Source organism: Gymnoscopelus microlampas, assembly GCF_963454915.1.
Source record: "Gymnoscopelus microlampas genome assembly, chromosome: 6".
In the NCBI taxonomy this organism is placed as follows: domain Eukaryota; kingdom Metazoa; phylum Chordata; class Actinopteri; order Myctophiformes; family Myctophidae; genus Gymnoscopelus; species Gymnoscopelus microlampas.
In genome coordinates this window covers 24,202,685-24,224,902 of record NC_139943.1, presented here as the reverse complement: position 1 = coordinate 24,224,902, position 22,218 = coordinate 24,202,685, and the positions used below count along the sequence as shown (strand labels likewise).

Below are 22,218 nucleotides of genomic sequence, written 5' to 3'. Positions count from 1 at the left end.
GGAACCTTTCAGCTGAATCTGCGTTTCTATGGGGATCTTTCTTGAAACACACATTGTTTCCATGGAGCCCAGCATCTCAAGACAGACATGATGACAGCAGGACGATCCATGCTTTGATGTAGATGTTAGAACATAACATAATATAACTGGCCATCTAAATCAGCGGTACATATTAGGCGAAGCTAATTATCTGTAGTTTTACCTCCTGTAATGACCGCCAAAATGAATCGTTTTAATCCGACCTTTTCTGTTGACGAATACCTTGGTACGTATAAAGTTAGCTTGCCTTTCATTAAAAACGAAAAAAAGAAAACATTTGGATGCTGCAATAGGTCATGTGTTGCAGTGCAATTATTGCACTAAATGTTAAGCGTTCTTGTTCATCCCATCCATCCATCCATCCATCCCATCCATCCATCCATCCATCCATCCATCCCATCCACCCACCCATCCATACACCTAAAACACTTCTCAGTGTGCTATTGTTATTGTATTGTTATTTTTTGTTTACTATAGTATTATTACTATTACTACTACTTTATTGTAAACAAAACAACAACATATACACACACACACACACACACACACACACACACACACACACACACACACACACACACACACACACACACACACTTGGGTTTTGTCTCCTCAATATTGCAGCAATGATATATATATCATTGCTGCAATATCGAGGAGCCAAAACCAAAGATTTTACTTGGGTTTACCTGTTGGGATATATTTTGAAGGTCTTTTGACCTATTAGCTATAACAGTGTAATTGACCAGCTAACACTCCTTCCATAGTCTTTGCCCTATATATTTAGAATCAAACTGTTCCTGAGATATAACAATTAACGTAATTGTTGTCGTCTGTCACTGTCCCAATTCTCCCTTTCATATATCTCCCTTTCTACTTCTCTGCCTCTGTGAGTATAGCGGAGACCAATGTGATGTTCTACCTGAATGATGCACTAACTCAGCTGCTGGAACACAAAGAGGAATACACACAGTTCGGTGTGGTGCGGTACTTCGCCGAGTAGTATGTGACACTTATAACTGCATCTCTTAACCTGCACTTAAATCCTGTATGGTTGAACGGAGTCCCTCAGGACTAAGAATAGTGTATTTTCTGTTTTCTGTTATTGAGGGGAAAGCTTTCCCTGAAAATAGCCGATCGACTGCAACACGTTGTGAGCTTTTCGATCTGCTAATTTCTGCAAAAGCTTTCCCAACAATACGGATGCTGGGGTTTAAGTGGTTAATAAGCAATATTCTCTATTTCTCTATTCTCCAATATTCTTGATATCGGTGCAATTCCAACACAGGTCGAGGAAAACATGGAAAAGTAGTGGAAATTATTTTGGCAATGGTCTTAAAGAATGGGGAAATTACAAGGTTTTTATGTCTAGTCCTTAGAAAGTATGGAAAAATCTGGCAAAATCATAAGAACAGGCCAACAAATAAATGTCACAGCTAGCCAGCTTTGCTAGCCATGTGTGTGTGTCTGTGTGTATGTTTCTGTTCACAGTTTCAGCAGTGTGAAGAACAGCAACCATGTCCTCTTCAGAGAGTATAGCTATATCAAAGCCACTCCTCATAACAGAGCCTCCTTCATCAGAGTCTTCTGGAGGTGTTACAGACAGATCGGCAAGAGTGGAGGTAAGCAAGAGAGTGTAATGTGTAATGTGTAAATCAGGATTGAGTAATTCCTCCGTCCTGTTATGTTTGAGGTTAGACAGTTGATGCAGCCAGCCCCAACACTATGGTTCAGCCGTTTGTGTACAATATTATTCTGTGTTGTGTGTTTTCTAGTAGTATTTCATGTTGCCTTTCAGACTTACTTTCCTTGCTCGAGTACAGCTCTCTGCTCCAGTTGTTATGTCCAGACTTTCCTGTGGAGGTGGTGCAGAGTACAGCCAGGTCAGTAACTACATTGTAATAGATGTGCAGACTGTCAGACGATTGATTTGAAAGACTTGTATAGGCAGGGTTTCTTATATTCTATGGATCGGAGTTCCAAATGGATCAAAGGCTTTTCATTTAGCATTTCACCATACCAGTGGTTTTCGTAGTGGGGTTCAGGGACCCTCAGGGTTGTAACTCTGAGCGTATAAAAATGGAACCAAATGGACCGTTGTCCCTTACAGGTCAATGTATTTCCATTTGTCTACTAGTTATGGGGGTACTTGAAATTAAAAGGTTTGAGAACCACTGCACCGTACCATTCTACACCTTGCTACCACCACACCACAACTTAGCACACTGTACCATTCCAGAAAAACACGTACATTTCTATAAGGATGTGGCCATATTTAAAAACCAGCATCTACCTGGTCTTAAGCCTGATTATACTTTATTATAATCATTATCACAACAAGTTGTGATGCGAACTTGTTGCCACTGCTGATGTACAGTACAGAGAGAATGGGGAAATCAACCAGATTGCATTTGACCAGTTCTCTTTGGTATACCACCTGAACTGGCACTGTAGTGTAACATAGCTGTTCATTGTTTTGTTCCTCTGTAGAATTGTTCTGATGGATGACGCCATTGACGGTCTGATGTCTTTCTCCGACTTCCTCTTTGCCTTCCAACTGCAAGTCTACTACCAAGGTCAGTCTTCTATATCCACATTTCTTACAGTATTCAGCTGCAGCTGGAGGGCAGAGAGGCAAGCAGACAGGCTATAACCACAACACTCTAGAATATAGCTAAAACTCCATAGTGATAAGTCTAGTACCCATGAAGTAATCAACTGAAAATAATAATAAACTGTATTTATGAAGAAGTTATCAAAACAGAGTTACAAAGAGCTTTACATAAAACTGAAGAAAGACTTAATTCAGCAAAAACCCATAGAACAATAGTATTTATAAAGTATGCAGTGAGAAATACAAACATTAAGGTAATCAAACAATTACATTTCAAAACTTAAAATTATGGAAAGGCCTTTCCTTTAACCACTTGAACCTTAATGTCCCGATTCTGGGCCAAACATTCAGCGAAAATAACAGACACATCATGTAGCAAGCTTGTAGATTGGCTATTTTCTGCAAAAAATATTTGGTGTAGAGGGAAATATTAGCTAAAAGAAGACACTGATTTATCAAGCCTGAACTCCTCATGGAGGTCGTTCCAGAGCCGAGCCTGACAGCAAAGGCACGGACACCCTTTGTCTTGAGCCTCGACTCAGCAGGTTCCTGCCTGAGGACATAAGTACATTTTAGAATCGATTTTAAGGTGATTTTATTTACTGCTACTGGTCTGCTGAAAAGCTGTTGCTGGTCGTTCCTAAGACTAATAAAAAGAGCAGGGGTGACCGTGCTTTTGCGGCTGCGGCCCCCAGACTCTGGAATAGTCTGCCCCTCCCCCATCAGATCTGCATCATTTGATTGGGGTTTTCAAAGCCCTACTTTTATTTTCCCCTGGCTTTTAATTGTATTTGAGTTAATATAATTTGTTTTGAACTTTTTTGGACTTGAACATTTGCTACGTGTTAATACATATTAGCTGTTGATGTTTTTCTTTTCTTTTGATGCTTTGAATTGTTTTTGTTTTAACCATGTAGCACTTCGGTCATCTCGGCTGTTGTAAACGTGCTATATAATAAAGTTTGATTTGCTTTGATTTGATAAGGCTGCACACAGGCTCATAAGGGCTTAATAACTCAAAAATGTAATGTTATGTAATGTAAAAATGTAAGTGTGTTAAAGTAATAAGTGAAATGTTGAACTCAATACTAAAACAGACAGGCAACCAGTGTAGGGAAGTTCAAATAGGAGTAGGCTAATGTGTTCTCTTCTCTTCTCCTGGGGTTTAGTTAAAAGTCTTACAGCAGTTCTGTACAATTAGCCTATTGAGTGTTTTTTGCTTATATGTTAAACCCCCTTTACAATAGTCAATAACCCTAACCCTAACCCTAACCCAAAAAAGTGATATTGGAAGTGATGAAAGAAAAGAAATGAGCAGACAAAATTGGAACTGGAACACTTGAGTGTCAGAATAGTTCAGATTAGTTCCCACCTGAAAATGTGTTTTCTGTTATTTACTAAATAACTGGAGAGACAGGGAGACCTAACAATGATTAATATCAGAATATAGCTTTACATTTTTAACTAAAAACAAAACAAAATGTAATTTCAAGCACCTTTAACATTACTCAGTTGAAAATAACTTAAAGGGATATTTCACTTTCAAAAAAACTTTCAGTCATTTTATAGTTTACTCAGGCTTTTGTGAGCACCCCAGACCGTTTTTATGTTGTGTGATTCATTATTTAGATATTTAACATTCATTTTATCAGACACGCCCCCTTCCTATACAAACCCATTATAACTTCAAACTCCATTTTTAACATGTTAGATTCATCAAAAACACCCGTCCTTTTTTCTGGTGACTCTCCCTGCCCTCCTAATACGCGAGGGGGCCGTGTTTTTTCGATTACCTTTTTCATTTATTTTATTTAATGTTTTTATTGTATTTACTTTTTTAAATTTTCAAAAAAATATATTAAAAAGAAATGAAAAAAAATATCGAAAAAACACGGCCCCCTCGCGTATTAGGAGGGCAGGGAGAGTCACCAGAAAAAAGGACGGGTGTTTTTGATGAATCTAACATGTTAAAAATGGAGTTTGAAGTTATAATGGGTTTGTATAGGAAGGGGGCGTGTCTGATAAAATGAATATCAAATATCTAAATAATGAATCAAGCAACTTAAAAACGGTCTGGGGGGCTCACAAAAGCCTGAGTAGACTATAAAATGACCCAAAGTTTTTTTGAAAGTGAAATATCCCTTTAAATCAAGTCTAATGATCACAGTGCTCCTTCATAATGTGCCTTTTTCTCTCTCTCTCTCTTTCTGTCTGTCTGATGGTGTGTCTGTGCATCCCCTCGTCTCTGTAGAGTTTGTAGATGGTGTCCTGGACATCTACCAGGATCTGCTATCAGGGAAGAGTCCTAACATAGTGATCGTCCCTACATCCACCTCCGTAGAACAGCTTCCCTCTGTGGTCGGCGAGGAGAATCACACGCAGGAGCAGCAGGAGGGTGTTGACTCCTGTACTTTGGTAGAGTGTATAGAGGGACTCTGTGACAGGTTCAAACACAGGTAAAACGCATAACACATACGCCACACTTTCTTACATTTTCAAACACACCTGGGGTCTCATTTATAAAACTGTGCCTAGGGTTGGGTACCCGAACCAACATTCCATTCCAACATTTAAGAACCAGAACTTGTTCCAACATGTTTGCATTAATGGTTCCTACATATGATTCCCAGATTTTTCGCTGCTCTTTAAAAGTCTGCATTCTTCCTTCATTTGAGATTTTAGACTGTGTCAAGTGCATGAAATGCAACACTATGATAACGTGCATGTGACTGATGCGTTGTGAGCTTGTAGATACGCTAATTTCAGTATAAATCAGGCATCAATCAGGCAGTGGTGCGCACTGCCTTCAAGTTAGTTTTTTTAGATCACAACTTTTGCGTTGGAAGTGGCATACGCCTCTTTCAGGCCCCATTTTGTGTGTACACAACCAGTTATAAATGAGACCCCTGATCCTTTCGTCTCTGTCTGCCACTCTCTCTAGCTTTTGTATGTACTTTTATTGTTTTCTGTAGATGTGAAGAATTAGATACAGAAAGGCAAAAGGCAAACATCTTATCTGTTTTTTATGTTTGTTTGTTATCTATCTGCTTGTGTGTGCAGTCATCCTTCCAGGTCATGTCTGAAAGAAATACTGGACCAAAGCCAGAAGGTTTCTTACTATAGTTTGTTAACAAGCTTGGCCAAACACGATACCATCAACCATGACATAGGTAGGTTACATAATAACAATGCTACTTACTTACAATTATTTATTTAAATTCTGCAGTCCTTCTCCTCCATTTGTTTCTCTCACTCCTTTCCTCCTTCTGTCAATTCATCACCTCCCACATTTCTCTCCAGGAGCGCTACCCAGCAGGTCAGATTTGCTGGTTGATCCAGAGATGGACCAGGAACTAGATAAACTGTGAGTTCTCATGCACGTGAGACTAGTGTGTGCAAATATAGCCTGTATGCTCAGAGACGTACTATTTCATATTATTGAAGAATACTACTTAATAATGACAGATTGCTCCTCTCCAGAATCTCACAGATCTCAGTGAGTCCCGGGAGTAACAGCAGCGGCAGCGCTATAGGGGGGCTTAAGGAGGTGCCACGGAAAGCCTCCCCCAGGAGGAACATCCACCACAGGAGGAAGATTGAGGTGGAGAGTGATGGCTCCACAGAGGAGACAGACTCCTCTGAGAACTGATGTCATGAACACCCAGCCCCTCACCTTTCACCTGCCAACCTCCTGCAGCCCATTTAGCTGGCTTATAGAGTTATGTCTGATTTATATTTCACGTGACACTATCTTATGGCATACTGTAAAGCAGTGGTTCTCAAATCTTTTCATGTAAAGGATCCTCAAATTATTATGTATTTGGCTCGGCTCACAAGCTCACAGCGCTGGGGTCCGGGGACCCCCTGGACCCCCCCCCCCCCCCAAGTACCTCTAGGGGTCATCAAACCCCACTTTGAGAACCACTGCTGTAAAGCATTAAAGAGAACTATTAGGCTGCTTGATTGGTTGATGTATTTGAAGAAAACAATGCTTTAAAATGAATCAATTATGAATTTGTTATCCAGAGATGAAATTACTCTAAATGAAGTGTAGTGGCCTATATGAAGCCTTTACAAACTGTAACCCTAAAATTAGTTGTATGAACAGGGTAATTAATACAGGTAAGCTTAACATATACACTGTAGTGTGACATGACGCATTGTTAGAAGGCAAGCGACACCATCGTATGACTACAGTGTTAACCCCCAGAGCTTACAATTCTGAAGTACAATATATATTTATTGGTGTAAATAACGATAAATGAAGTCAGTACTGTAGTACTGTTTATTTATGGTGACCATTCCTGACATGACTAATAAAGATGGAATTGGGACATTGCACAAGGCCCATTTCTGTTGGAGGAGAGGAAGGAGAGACATACATTACAGTAGTAGACCCATAAATCGAAGAGAACCACATGTTTTGATTTGTTAATTTTGAGACTGTCCAAGAGCAGATGTAAACATGATTTATTGACATGAAACACCACCACCAACACCATCATCATATTCCTGTGTCTCTTTTCTACATTTTTACAACAGTGATATCATGCATTGATACACACAGGGTTCGGTCATACCACTATAGCATACAATAATAACTCCTTTACAAACATCATACATATCTATACAGCATATATCTCTACTGATCAGTTATATACAGACAGTGGATCTGAACAATGGAGGAATCACAGAATTAGAACAGCCATTGAAGATTATTTTTGGTTAATGGGATAAGAGAGTAAACTCTTGTGGTACAGTCAAGATGGCTGGAGCTGTGACTGGAATTTTCCAGTTAAATGCGGTCCTGACCATGGACCATAACTGATCTTCAAGGTAATGTGCTGTTAGCTTGAAGATCTGCTCTTTTTGGCAAGTGACACCATCGTGCGGAGGGCGAAGTATAATATATTATTGAGTATAAATTGAAATTTACAGCCATCTTCGAGTATGTGAATCTGCCATATCCTGATGCAAAGAATGTTGATTGGAATAACAATGTCTCTTCTACATATTGTAATTCTGTGATCGGAGCAATCTGAAATCAACAATGAATACTGACTACAGCCATAATCACACACAAAAAGTAGGCACTGGTATTAAGACTATGGAATTCAGTCCAGGCTTTATTAACACTGACAGTGCCTGCTCACATCTGATGTAATCATGTTATTCTACCAATGCTTTATTGTTTCATTGGCTGGATTTATGAAGGACCAGCAGATACAGTATATTTAGCTATTTGAATAACATTTAACATTCTCCCAGTTTACATAGACCTATTTGTATACAGTATGTAGCCTACTGTAAGGGATCATCTGGTTCCAAAATATATATCTGGCCAGTACCAGATTATATGTGACTATTGGACTGATCTTTTCATTTCTTTATGCTATGAAGACTGCTGATCTGGCCTTCTTACACGTTAAGAAATGAAAACGATCGAGTGACCTGAGAAGTGATCCCAGATCAGCATTCTTTAGCCGATGGTGCAGGGTTCAATTCACTTTCATTGGAATCAATTCCGGAAGTAGATTTTCTTCAGAAATCTATCTATTTATCTCAACGCTTTTCAACGTTTTTAGAATGAGAATGATTTTGTGTTAAATCACTATTCATTGAAACGCTATTTCAGTAACAAGAAAGTGAATTGATAGCCTTTACTCTGAACTGTTCTGACTGGTCCTCATTTGAGCAGGTACAGTGTAGTGTGAGAATAAGTCCCAGATGTGTATGACATGTCCCAAAATTCACAACTGGCTCCGTTCTGTTGTACACGTTTTAAATTGCACTGACATTTTGGCCTTATTGTTTTAAAGATAAGTGTGTGCACTTGTACTGTGCCAGATTTAGATTGTATTGACTGACTTGGAAGAAAAGAGACATAAAGCAGAGAAATCAGGCACTCAACCGTACTCTTTATACTTTGTCATACGACCATGTCTCTCACCAAATGTTATTTTCAGCAAGAGACATGGTTGTAGGACAAAATATAAATTAGGCTTCATAGTCATCTCTAGCTTCTGAAGGTCATTTAGATTGTCATGTCTCCGGGAGAGAAGAGATAGGCCTATTATTCTACCAAGAGGCAGTTGGGGAGAGTAGAGAATTAGACCATTATATCTTTGGAGGCGTCATTCAATCTTTATTTGTTCAAAAATAACAAGCAGATAATTTTCTTTATATTATATATATATATATTATACTATAAGTCTTTTTAAAACACTGCTTCCAAACTGGGTTGTGGGCAAGTTTCTGTTCTATGTGTTATTGAACCTTGATCCTACAATGAGAGCACCATTTTGGGTTCATGCTAGCTGGTCCACTGTGTGCAAACATGTTTTATGAGACTGCAGCCCTGGGGTAAGAGTTACATTTTTGTTGGTTAGTGAGAAGATTACAGCACTAGTATATTGTATTTTGTCTTGGGGATTGAAATACTCATCAAAGTCACGAGGCTTCAACATAGCGCTATTAGTGCACATTTGGGCCCAAAAGTAGCATAAAAGGGAATACTGGCCTGAAAAGTCCAACAATTCTTGATATTTGTATGTGGCAGGGTACAAACAGTTGAGTTTTGGTTAATATATATTCTATACTGTATATAGTTGAATTCAACTGCACGGAACACAGAAGTGAGATGACTATACATTATAACCCAGTGATACTGTCCATACAGAGAGACATTTATATGAGCCATGGTCAAAGGGAAAACCTTACCGTTCCGTACCATTCAGTGCAGTTATTTAAAAAAAGAATTCCACCATGCAAGTTGGTTGAATAGAGGATACAGTAGAGGTCTAGTTTGTTGTTGTAAGACCAGGCTTACATGCTCATTGTGAATATTCAGAATGTTGTAGAGAAGAGAGGTCTATTCAATAAAGATGTCTTCAGTGGGACAGGAGTAGCCAACATGTTCTTTATAGTACTGCTTGAACGCCCTCCTAGAATACAGGAGAGAAGGAGAACGACAGGGGAAGGAAGACGAATGAGTAAAAAAAATAGAAGTAAAAATAGGAAGACAGAAGAGAAGAGAAGAGAAGAGAAGAGAAGAGAAGAGAAGAGAAGAGAAGAGAAGAGAAGAGAAGAGAAGAGAAGAGAAGAGAAGAGAAGAGAAGAGAAGAGAAGAGAAGAGAAGAGAAGAGAAAACATGGCATAAACGCTCTGTCTCATTTGGGAGGATATAGCCTATCACCTTGGTACCGAGCAAAAGTTAAATTAATTGAGACAACCTAGAAAGTAGTGTCATGTGACAATGTACAATTTGTACTGTTTAGTTGTGTTGTTGAGCGGTGAGTATTTTGGTTTGTTCTATATTGTTCTGAATGGTGTTTAGAGAACACAGAACCACAGATCCATCTACAAAAAAAAGGTAATTAAATAAACCATTACAATAACCAGCCTATATATATACAACCAAGTCACCTTGAAATGTTACCAAATCAAGGACCTTACCTAGGTAATGCAAACTACCTAGGACACTTCCTTACAAATGAGATAAAGCCAATTTTACAGAGCAGGAAACAACAGAAAAGAATCGATCCAAGAGGCCATCCATCTGACTGCTGAGACTTACAGGGTAACAGGGGACATGTAGCGGACAAAGGACAGAAAAGACTGAAGTGGGTGATGACTTAAGCCTAACTTATGCTCTGTAATACGACAGTGTCTTACTTACTGACAAGAACTGATCTACAAGCTAGCAACGCACACCATGACTATAAGACAAAAAAAATCACACCTGTGTGAAGGTAGCGGCGCCTTTGATATATTTTGTCATAGATATGTGTTTCTACTAGAGAAACAATATTAAATCTCTGTCAATTTATTTCAAGGCTTCCAGTGGCACTAAATAGTGCCATTGGAAGCGAATCACCAAATGCATTCCAGGGTAAGTGGCAAAAACTGATCTGTCATAGCTGATAGAGTGGGTACCTAAAAAATAAACTTTGTGTGTGCGTGTGTATAAATGTGGTACCAGAAATATATGTATGTGTTATGAAATAATCTATACAATTTATAAGCCGTACCCAGAGTGTTTATGTTCCGGACTTTTACAGTTTATATAAACCATCTAATTTTGTATTCATGATATAATATTGATGTCATGAATAGTTCCCTTGCCTGACCAATCAGAACGTTGACGGGCCTGACCAATCAGAACGTTGACAGAAAAGCCAGGTATAGAGCAGGACCATCGCCGTTAAAAATACACAGGTATAGAGGGCTAATATCCGTTAAATTGTTAAATTGAGGACGTTGACGGACCTGACCAATCAGAACGTTGACGGACCTGACCAATCAGAACCTTGGCGAGCCTGACCAATCAGAACGTTGACGGACCTGACCAATCAGAACCTTGGCGAGCCTGACCAATCACAACGTTGACGGACCTGACCAATCAGAACCTTGGCGAGCCTGACCAATCAGAACGTTGACGCACCTGACCAATCAGAACCTTGGCGAGCCTGACCAATCAGAACGTTGACGGACCTGACCAATCAGAACCTTGGCGAGCCTGACCAATCAGAACGTTGACGCAAAAGGCAGGTATAGAGGGCTAATATCCGCTCTATACCTAAAGGTATAGAGCGGCTAGCGCTGCTAAAAAAGGAAGGCGAGAGGGACAGAGAGGGAGAGAAGAAGAGAGCTGTCTCACCCCACTGACTCGGCTAGAGGCAGTGATGTCATCTCTGACATCACCACGTGGCAGGCAAAGCGTTCCTGGTCTGGGTGTTTGGAGATGAAACCAAAATACCTGCAGGCAGATCAATAGCAGCCATCAGGTCACAGAGGAGGTCATCCGAGAAAAATAAGAATAATACTTAAATAGGGACATGATTTTTCTAATGGAAATTACAAAGAAGGCTAAATAGTTTTAGTCTCACGAGCTAAAGCAACCTAATAACCTTAAAATAGTTTGTTTTAAAATGTTTAAAACATGATTATTTCAACAGCAGGGTGCAAAGCATAGAAAAAAACAATGCTTTGCACCCTGCTATTAAAATAAAAAGGCTCCAATCATCCGAGTTGCTCCAGCGCCTTCTTTATTCAGTTATAATATAACTGAATAAAGCTATATAAGGAGTGGACACGTATTATGTGTCCGCTCCTGAGACGCACCGGATCAGCCTGACATCGGCTTGAGGCGTGGTGGAATTCCCTTTAATCCATTGTTATTTTTCCAAGTGAGTGTAGGTGGGACAGTAGTACACACTGCAATGTGTCAGAAGTACGTGTTAAGTTGTGCAGTAGTTCACTCACTTGTTGTGTTTTGGATGACAGCCACAGAATGAGATGTTCTTCAACTGGAAGAAATGGAAACACTGCTCTCCCTGAGTGAGCAAGAGAGCGAGAGAGATAGTGAGAGTAAGAGACAAAGAAAATAAAAAATATATTTTTAAACACTGCACTTACATTCAGAAGTAGGTAGGAGACGAAAGAAGGAAAGTGGGAGACATGTTAGGAAGAGAGGTACAGTATAGCAGCAGGAAAAAAAGAGAGAAGAGGTGCATTACAGTATGTCAGCCATATTATGCAGTATTTTGCTTCTGGCCACTAACACAGGTGCAGCTATAAGTGGTCACCACTAGAGAGCAGGGTTCAGCCTGACATCATGACACATGAACCCAGGAGTAAGACAGGAGGAGAGGACATGGGGGGAAACGTGTGTGTGTGTGTGTGTGTGTGTGTGTGTGTGTGTGTGTGTGTGTGTGTGTGTGTGTGTGTGTGTGTGTGTGTGTGTGTGTGTGTGTGTGTGTGTGCGTGTGTGTGTGTGTGTGTGTGTGTGTGTGTGTGTGTGTGTGTGTGTGTGTGTGTGTGTGTGTGTGTGTGTGTGTGTGTGTGACTCTCTGTGTGTGTGTGTGTGTGTGTGTGTGTGTGTGTGTGTGTGTGTGTGTGTGTGTGTGTGTGTGTGTGTGTGTGTGTGTGTGTGTGTGTGTGTGTGTGTGTGTGTGTGTGTGTGTGTGGTGGGGGGTACATACCCTGTCAGCGGCATGACAGAGGTCCTGGACACTCATCTTCAGTCCCTTTACACTCACCTCCAAGACACAGGACGAAGGAGGCTGCATGGCAGACCGCCTGTTACACGCAACCTGTTAATGAACCAATCAATACACCAACAAGTCAGTCATTAAGGAAAGGTATAGTAGCAAGCTTACTCTATCTATACTGTAGATACAACAGTAACACATAAAGTATTGTCGGACAACTACATGAAGTCCTTGACCGAAAATACTCAAAGTGACAAAATTATATTTCTACATTTTAATAGTGCTTATATTTGCAAATACAGTTTATCTTAAAATACATAGCAATTTAAATCTGTGTCAAGTGGTTGGGGGTGGAGTTAATCACCTATTGTTCCCGACCATTACCTACCTGACAGAGGTGTGGGAAAACCACAGAAGTTGCATTTAATTAAATCAAGGATATTTTCTATAACTATTTTAAAATGTCAAAGTAGGGCACATAAACTGTCAAAAACTAAACAAAAACTAAAAACAACTGAAAAATGACCATGCCCTACTTGGGGACAAAAACACCAGCTGCTGTCACATAATTGCCATTTGTAGAAGCTTTGTGGCTTTTAACTGATCCCTGCATGTGTTTGGCCGATTAACGTGCACTGGTTATACTTGTGACTTGTCAGGTCAACCACTTGTTGGCCTTGGGCTTCAGAATTCCAGCACAAATACAATTTAAGCAGATGAGGCCTGTGTATACTGGAAAATAAAAACATTGCACCAAAGTGAGGTATCACTTTAAGCCAAGGTTGGACAACCACCTCTATCTGATCTATCAGGTGATCAGATTTGGCTATTGAGGTGATCAATTGTGCTCATCAAAAACAACCATTACCATTATTGTTGATATTCATTCATAGACCTTTTATCCCCAGATAGTCATAATAAATCTTACCTTTATTATTAATATTACATTATTGACATATTCTTTGTAACATTTTATTATTACATTATTGGCGCATTCTACTTGCTTGTATGCTTGTATTATTTTAATTAGCTGCCAATAATAAGACAATAAGACCCAGTGCCAGACAGTGGTTTTCACTGTCTGGAACTGTGTGATCACGCCAGCCTTGGAAAACAGCTAAGTGATTATGTGCCCCAAAAAAAAAAAACGGCACCACCCTTTAAGCGGAACACATTAAGACTAGAAAAAGTGCTCCTCGGAGCACAGGTTGTGGGCCAACAATGTTGGGAATTCGCCAATCAGAATGGAAAATGAAAAATCAGACAGATCCACGTTGATCACATGACTATAGAGATAATCTGTACCGATTTGCGTGATGATTGAAAATCTGTAGGAGTAATATCAAGAAATGTGTTTTGCAAGAATCGGCCTCCTGGTGGCGCTATAAAAGGCAGAGTTTTTCCATGGCCTCTATAACTAGTCCAGTTATAGGTAAAAACGCGAATCGGGCTGTTATATTGCCACCATAAGGCCGATTTTGAAAAATGTAGGGTGGCATTTCTTCCTTGGCTGAGTGGTAATGTGCATGCAAAGTTTCACGGCAATCACACACTGTGTTCATGATTTGAGCCATTTTGTTCATAACGGACCACTCCTGCAAACTTCTCCAATCTTAGCCAATCAGGATGGAATATGAAAAATCCTACAGACCAGTTTGGTTAATGACTATAGAGATACTGTGTACCGATTTGCGTGATGTTTGGACAAAATCTGTAGGAGTAATAGAAACATTTTCTTTTGCAAAAATCGGCCTCCTGGTGGCGCTATAACAAGCCCATGTGAAACATTTGGGGCAGGGCTTCTGCTCTGGCATCCAGGGAGTGTGTGTGCACAGTTTCACGTCGATTGGGCCAACAGTGCCGGAGATTAGCTGTCCACAGACGGACGGACGGATGGACACACACACGGACACACACACGGACGGACGGACGGACAGGGTGCAAAACATAGTCTCTGCCACGGCTTCGGCCTGGCGGAGACTATAACTCTCTGAGATACTGTACCAAGAACACGTTGTTAGCTAAAGTACCTGGCAGTTCTGTGGTATAATATTCTCAGTTCTTCTTTTCTTTTCTAGAATGTTATTTGAAAAGGATTTGGATAGTGGGCGATTTGGATAAAGTCCAGTGAGTATAGCAGGAGCAGACAGGTTTTAAAATGATGCAATGAACTGCATTTTTACTGTCTACGGCAGTTTTCAAGTTAAACTTACAACACAATCTCTCTACTAATGTAATTTCTAATTAGATTGCCTCAGTATTGTGAATGTCAATGAGATGCTTCCAGCTACAGAGTTGACTCAGGCTGAATGAAAACCAGAGGACTTGATGTATTCTTTCAGTGCTTTCTGGTGAGAAATAGATCAGTTTGTCCTTGCGTTGTGTGTTATGTTGACACATAGCCATACACAGTCAATCAGTTACAGTAGCAACAGCATGTAACACAACTATAGAGATAAAATGCCTTCACTACAATGATCAAACAATAGCTCAACAACATCAATGGCACTGTTCTCTAATATATTGTGATTTTACAGTTCAGATTCTGGCTCAAGAGTTGGCGGTTCTGTACCTTCTGCATCGCAGCACACAGCACATCATTGCCTTGATGGAAGGGCACCTGAACGGAACCCAGGAACCTCACAAAGAACCGCTCTATCCAACCATCTTTGTGAACTAGGAAAGCAGAGAAATTAACCAACAGAGAAAGAGGTTCAAGTCAGAAAGTGGTTCTCTATGGAAACACCATCTCCTTCTCTGATGATGTACTATACCAGTGGTTCTCAACCAATTGCTGCTTTTTACTGCTTAATCAATCGATTGTGTTCCGGCTTGGATCACTTTAAGTTGCTATTTATCACAATGAAAACTAAGTTTTCAAGGTTTTAATGAAAACATACCATGAAGGTTTTTTAACATCCATTTTTTATATTAATGTTGTATAATAATCAATACAATCTTAGTGTTTTGTCAATGATTTGGGGGCCCACTTGCAATATCCTCAAGGCTCATCAGTGGGCCCCCACCCAAAGGTTGAGAATCGCTGTACTATACAAAGTAAAATCCTTAGCTTTGATTTAACTCAGAGTGTACAAATGGAACCACTGTGTACCTTTGCTGGTGTCCTTGGTAATCTTGACAGCATAGTACGCAGGGAAGATTCCAGTGGCTCCGGACCGCATGTTGTAGCCCTGACACCACAGGTCCTCTGACTGGGCCAGCATCAACACTGGGTCATCTGTATCTAGGTGGAGTTCATCAGCATGACGAGGGACAAACCTAAAAAAAAAAACACAAACACACACACACACACACACACACACACACACACACACACACACACACACACACACACACACACACACACACACACACACACACACACACACACACACACACACACACACACACACACACACACACACACACACACGTAACATTAGAAAGTAGGTCAACGGGCATCAGCTGTGGGCATTCTTCTACCACTAACTCACTTTGTGTTCTAATCAAAATCACCGGTAAGCAGTAATAATAGAGACAAAAACTGAAACATATTACAACGGCAAATATTTTAAAGAACAATAAAAGGTAAATAAGGTCAGAGAAAAATAGGCTTATAGTTAATATTTTCATATCTTTTTATTGTGGAGTGATGTAAATAACAGTGCACTCTGTCAAAAGGACATGGTTCACATATGATCACAGTGACAGGATATGTCATTTTGTGTCATCACAAATAATATAAAAAAATGTTTTGTGCGTGTGTGTGTGTGTGTATGTGTGTGTGTGTGTGTGTGTGTGTGTGTGTGTGTATTAACCTGTAGACGGCTCTGTGGCTCTGCGTTCTCTCAACTCCATCCAGAACACAAGAGAACAACCCAAATGATTCAGCACCTAAAAGATAAAGAGTGACATAGTCTTACAACGTGTCGTGAAGTCAGCTTGTAGATGTACCACGCACGCCCGCCCGCCCGCCCACACACACACACACACACACACACACACACACACACACACACACACACACACACACACACACACACACACACACACACACACACACACACACACACACACACACACACACACACACACACACACACACACATACACACATTTATAGTTAGCTAGCAGCTTTATGTGGATCTGTGGATTTGTGGCGCCAGGAATCTGTAGAGTAAAAAGGTCAAATTGCACATGGCAGACTAAATACTTTATCAACTAACTATGCTTGGCCTTATTTAGTAATAAAATGCATTGTGATTTATGTAGCCATTTCAATAGGAAACTAACCAGTGGAGCTGTAATGGGTACTAGTACTACTGTTGACAAACAGATTGAGGAACTTCTTGGATCGGGGAGTTCTGCCCGTTCCTCCGGTAGAATCCTCCTGCACTGAGGTGCTCCTTGACGCGACCTGCTTGGCAAGTCTGCTGCTGACTGTCACCATCTCCCGTCTCCTCTGTCTCTCCTCTTCAATCCTCTTCAACAACTCCTCTCTCCTCTCCCGCTCCTCTTCAATTTGCCTCACCTGTTTGCATTTCACTGGAACCAGAGAACACAGGGAGGTCAGAGTGCCAGGAGCATTAAAGATATGCAAAAATATGAATCGGTCACACTAGTCACACACAAAAACACAAAGTGGTCACAAAGATGATAAAGGGTCGCACACCAAATTACAAAGGGATCACACTCACAAACATATGAAGTGATCACACAACCACAAGAATAAAAAATAAAAACAAGTTGCAAAACATGAAAGCTCATTGCACCAGGAGGATGTTCTGACAGGCCGCACGTTCATTCTCCAATGATCACAGAATATTTATAGAGGGGGGAAAAACTTCAAGTAGAGATTAAATATTATTATTGCAGTCATATTTTAGCACCATACTTTCTAGAATCACTGTTACCTTTTCATGTCCTTGTACGCTAATCCACTAACATAATCGCAGTATGTTGCATAGAATGCATGCTACCTTGGAAGAAAAAAACTGTACAGAACCTCAACCTAGAGAGATTTCAATTAAACACACAAAACATAGTCCCAATTCTGGGCATATCATAATGGGTGAATTCGATGAAAATAGGTGAAGATTCCACGAAAATAACAGATCTACAAGCTCACAACGCATTGTGTTGCGACACGTTATGAGCATGGATCGGTTATTTCAGCCAAGAGATTTGGTGTAGAGGGAAAAAAGAATGGGACCAAGAAGTACAGAATCGTATGGGGGGACTACGTCTACGAAGTATAGGGTTTAAGTGATGAAAATGACAGTATCTCTGATTAAGGCTGTGAAAACGAGTGTTTCCAAGAAAAATGATGTTGTTTTGAGTGCCAATCTCATGATATGTTATTGCTGTTTTTAGCCTAGATAAGGTCTATGAACCACACTTCATTCATGGGGTCCTTAAATATTGTATGTTGTCAGTAACACAAAAGGTGCTGCAACCCATAACATAAACAGACTGAGGATAAATGTCACTTCCATTTTAAGAAAGTAACTTTCACATTACCTGGCCTCTTCTCCTCTTTCTTCTTCTGCTCGTCTTCAAATTCTGGATCCTCCTCCTCATTGGCTGACTGGTAGATGGTCTCTGCGTCGCTGTCATCATCACGGGTCGTGCAGCTACTGTTGTAACAGTTTTTGAGGCTGACTAACTCCAACTGAGAATGCTCATCAACTACCAGAGTATATTTAACAGAGTCGTAGTTCAACCCGGCCGTGGACTCGCTGTGCGGCACAGTCTGATCAGCTCTGAAGCCCCCGTCAGTAGGATTAGAGTTGACACAGTCCACCCCGATTTCGTTATCCACTTGTCCTCCTCCCAGATCTACCTTTTTCTGCCCCGACTTGGTACAATCCGTTCCCGTGGTGTTGTTAACTCCGAGGCACCGGGAGGGTCCATTCTGGTTGTTCAGAGGGTGATTCATATCCTCCTCCCCCTCCTCCTCACTGATGTCAGGATTGCTTCTGTCACGAAGGCTGTGTCCAGGAGGTCCCTCTGTGTCTGAACCAATAGACATTCTGTTGGACCCACCCTCGCTGCTTGAACGGGACATATTGGAAGGGCAGTCCTGGGACCTGTCATGGTCTCCTACTAGGACCAGAGATAAACAAAAAGAGGTCAGGCTGCTGCTATGAGCAGAAAACAAAAGTGTATATAGATGCTTTGTAACACATGAAACATATTTTACACTAGTGTCAGATATTCTAGGCCAGGATCACTGACTGCCATTTGTTTTGTCAGTGATTATGGTCACTGGGAGAATAATGTAGGGATGAATAATAACTATTAATACAGACCATCCTATACTCAACTGTTTACATATTTTGGTGGGCAGAACACCTACTGTACATGCGCTAGAAGAGGGTTGAGCAGGTTTATCAAGTTAACAACAAGTGAAACTAATTATGTACCTGGCTCTTGGGTCTTTTCCTGGTTTCGTGGCACCACAGGGGTGCGTGGCACCACCATAGCTGTCAGGTAAATCTCCTGGCTGACAGGAGGGTTGTTCTGAGCACGCTCAGCCTTAACCCCCCCTCCTCTGCTGCTCCCTCGAGCAGCCGCTCTTCCTTTACCATCCTGCACCTTGGCCTTGAGTCCGCTCGCTTCTCTGGATTTCTGATTAGCCGCAAGTCCATTTTTATCTTTCTCCTTCCCCTTATGGTCATCACACAGCCTGCCTCTTCTCTCCTCCTTCCCTCCCACCCCTACATCCTTCCCTCTGTTCTCCCCCAGGGTTCTGTCTCTCATGACGACTGTTCCTCTCCCCGTGCCTGCTCCTCCAGCTCCTCTCCCCGTGCCTCCTCCTGGAGCTCCTCTCCCCGTGCCTCCTCCTGGAGCTCCTCTCCCCGTGCCTCCCCCTCCAGCTCCTCGCCCAGCTCCTCTCCGCTGACTCCTCGGCCCGCTGGCAGACTGTGTGTGTGCAGTGCCAGGCGGCTGTCTGTCTCGGGGCCGTGTGTGTGTGTCCGTGGCCGGAGTTGCATTAGTGTTGCTCCTGCCGACCGCTCCTTTGGTTACGGGAGGTTTAGGGGCAGGACGTTTGTGTCGGCCTTTATCCTCCTCTTTGTGTTGGGCTCCTGAGAGGGTTGGATCCCATTCACACACACAAAGCATGTACACAAACACGTGCACAACAAGTAGATTATTTATTAGGTAAGCAGCAGCAGACAGAAGGATTATGAATGTACAGTAATCAGCTGACCCTAGAAAGGAGTTGAAGGTTCAGTTTAAAGGCATATTTCACTTAGCTTTAACATCCTCTGTATTTATCTCCACTAAACGCAGGGCTCTAGGGACGTCTATGTTGGTCAATCGGTCTGTCTGTCTGTCCATCCGTCTAACATTTTGGTCCCAAACAACATATCTCAAAAACAACTGACTGGATTATTTAGAATGACACATGCTGATCACATTCATTCTCCCCTGAGGATGAACCATACTCTTTTTGGTGAACCCATAGCCTTTCCTCTAGCGACACCATTAGGCGAAAATGTCCACTATTGCACTTGCTTCAAAATCGAATGTAACTAGCTTGCTCTGTGTGTGGTGGATGAACCTTAACCATTCCCTCATGAGAGTGAGTGACACATGATGAGAGTGCGTAAATGCGAGCACATCACACCTGTCCTCTATTCACTGCACTGGCTTCTCCTCCCAGACAGAATACAAGACCTCCATATTAACCCATCAATACATCCACGGCAACGCCCCCCTCCTAGAGTACCTCAAAGAACTGCTCACCCCACAAACCTCCTCCACCCCATAGGACCAAGCTCGGTATACCAGGGCGACCGGGCCTTCAGCTCGGCTGCTCCTCGACTATGGAATGCTCTCCCTGACCATGTGAGAGCACCACAATCTATTGTTTGTTAGAGAGAAGATGTTTTTAAGAGAAGACGAAACCTTCCCTTTTAACCAAACATTTTAGCTGCACTATTTTCTGCCATGGTCTTTACAGTACCTTCGTGTGTTTTTTTGTTTTGTTTTAATCTTTCTTATAGTTGCGGAATGTGTTTATGCAAATATTTTACTCTGTGACACTTTGAGATTTGTTTCAAATGTAAAGTGCATTATAAATAAAATCTATTATTATTATTGTGTCCGCCAGGCTGAACAGCCGAAGGCCGGAGAGTGAGACTATGTTTTTGCTCAGGTCTGTCCGTCCGTCCATGTGTCTGTGAACAAAATCTCTGGCACCGTTCAACCGTTCGGCGTGAAACTTTGCACACACACTTCTGGGTTAGGGGCTCTAAGGACCGGTCAATTGCAATGCAGGTCAAGTTGCAGGCTCTGGGGTCTGCTAGTTGGTCTTTTAGACTGGTCTAATGTCATGTTGCCACACATACAGCCATAGCAGTTCAGTAGCAGTCTGTAATATGTTAGCTCCCCAGGGAATATACAGTCACCAGTAAAGTTTTTTTTTTTCTCCATCAAGTTCTAAATATACACATACAGTATAACCAATGTTGGAGCTTGAGCATGTATTATCTATTAAATAGTTTGGTGCACAAAACAAACTAAAAATGTCCTTGCAAAGGGACAGACATCTTATATTTCTTACACTTCTTCTATTTCATGCATAGTTGACCAGTAAGCACAAACCGCTTTGGGCTAAGCTTACATTCTGGCCTGTTTTTCCTCGCTCTCAGAATTGCATAGGGTACGCACCTGAAACGTGTGGAGAGGCGGAACGGGATTCCTTCCAACTGTCCTTCTTCCCTAAAGAGTTGTTGTTGATCGTGTCCTGGATAAATTGGAGGGGTGGGAGGGAATGGCGTTAAACAATGCATCACTTTACCAAGTGATAACAATAACAAGGTCTTATTTCTAACACACATATCGTCGCTGTCGGTGTAAACCTCTTATCTCCATATTCCAACTTTTTATGTTATTTCCTAAATGAATTTAGTCATATAAGAGTGTCACACAAAAGTAGTGAAAATAGATAGATCTACAAGCTCACAACCCATCGCAATGCGTCGCGCTGTGAGCTTGTAGATTGCCTATTTTCACGATTTTAAAATGTTTTTAGAATAATAACAAAAAAAGGAACAGTTTTGGACATACAAGGTTTCCACAGCAATGATATGAAAATAAATAGAAACATGGAAGCTAGCATGTATAGAAAAGTAACACATGGGGGCACAGGATGCAGTGATGAGAGCACACTCATCCTACTGTACGTTCGTAGATACTGTACACATAGGTTGACATAAAAACAATGAGTACATTTTAGATTGGCGCTGAACCAAATCCAATATCTTAGTACATAATCAAGTATTGTATTTCTGTCAGCTATGGCATTATTTAGTATATGAAGCCAAAGACTATTGTACTCTTTGAAGAAGACTCTGTCCTGTTTACAGCTATTTAGAGCTGTGAAGTCTTAATATATTGTCATATTATCTTATCATTCTCTCTCTCTCTCTCTCTCTCTCTCTCTCTCTCTCTCTCTCTCTCTCTCTCTCTCTCTCTCTCTCCCCCTCTCCCTCTCCCTCTCCCTCTCTCTCTCTTTCTCTCTCGCACGCACGCACGCACGCGCCGCTTCTCCCTCGCTCTCTC

At 41.3% G+C, this 22,218-nt stretch overlaps 2 protein-coding genes across 2 annotated transcripts in view; one reads left to right on the top strand and one right to left on the bottom strand.

Moving 5' to 3' along the window:
- The first annotated feature begins 67 nt into the window (after positions 1-67).
- On the top strand, positions 68-6,904 carry cstpp1 (centriolar satellite-associated tubulin polyglutamylase complex regulator 1). The gene is made up of 9 exons (XM_084059193.1): positions 68-265; positions 939-1,041; positions 1,531-1,661; positions 1,838-1,922; positions 2,530-2,615; positions 4,905-5,109; positions 5,714-5,823; positions 5,954-6,017; positions 6,134-6,904. The coding sequence occupies exons 1-9, from the start codon at positions 211-213 to the stop codon at positions 6,300-6,302; spliced, it is 1,008 nt and encodes a 335-aa protein (XP_083915319.1). The 5' UTR covers positions 68-210; the 3' UTR covers positions 6,303-6,904.
- Positions 6,905-9,326: 2,422 nt separating this feature from the next.
- LOC311046924 (uncharacterized protein) overlaps positions 9,327-22,218 on the bottom strand; it is a 20,116-nt gene continuing 7,224 nt past the window's right edge. Inside the window, exons 2-12 of the mRNA XM_084059503.1 lie at positions 21,325-21,400; positions 19,071-19,733; positions 18,166-18,747; positions 16,939-17,190; positions 16,464-16,539; positions 15,758-15,924; positions 15,218-15,321; positions 12,637-12,747; positions 11,918-11,988; positions 11,313-11,411; positions 9,327-9,597 (exon numbers count right to left, since the gene is read on the bottom strand). Coding sequence (XP_083915629.1) covers positions 9,525-9,597; positions 11,313-11,411; positions 11,918-11,988; positions 12,637-12,747; positions 15,218-15,321; positions 15,758-15,924; positions 16,464-16,539; positions 16,939-17,190; positions 18,166-18,747; positions 19,071-19,733; positions 21,325-21,400 — 2,274 coding nt within the window. The 3' untranslated portion in view covers positions 9,327-9,524. The remainder of the gene's footprint in view (positions 9,598-11,312; positions 11,412-11,917; positions 11,989-12,636; positions 12,748-15,217; positions 15,322-15,757; positions 15,925-16,463; positions 16,540-16,938; positions 17,191-18,165; positions 18,748-19,070; positions 19,734-21,324; positions 21,401-22,218) is intronic.

What these genes read in the sequence shown, in the direction of transcription:
- cstpp1 (XM_084059193.1), top strand. Translation starts at nt 211, where the DNA reads ATGACCGCCAAAATGAATCGTTTTAATCCGACCTTTTCTGTTGACGAA. An exon ending in GTGGTGCAGAGTACAGCCAG is followed by an intron (nt 1,923 to 2,529) that starts GTCAGTAACTAC and finishes GTTCCTCTGTAG; the next exon opens with AATTGTTCTGATGGATGACG. An exon ending in TACCATCAACCATGACATAG is followed by an intron (nt 5,824 to 5,953) that starts GTAGGTTACATA and finishes ATTTCTCTCCAG; the next exon opens with GAGCGCTACCCAGCAGGTCA.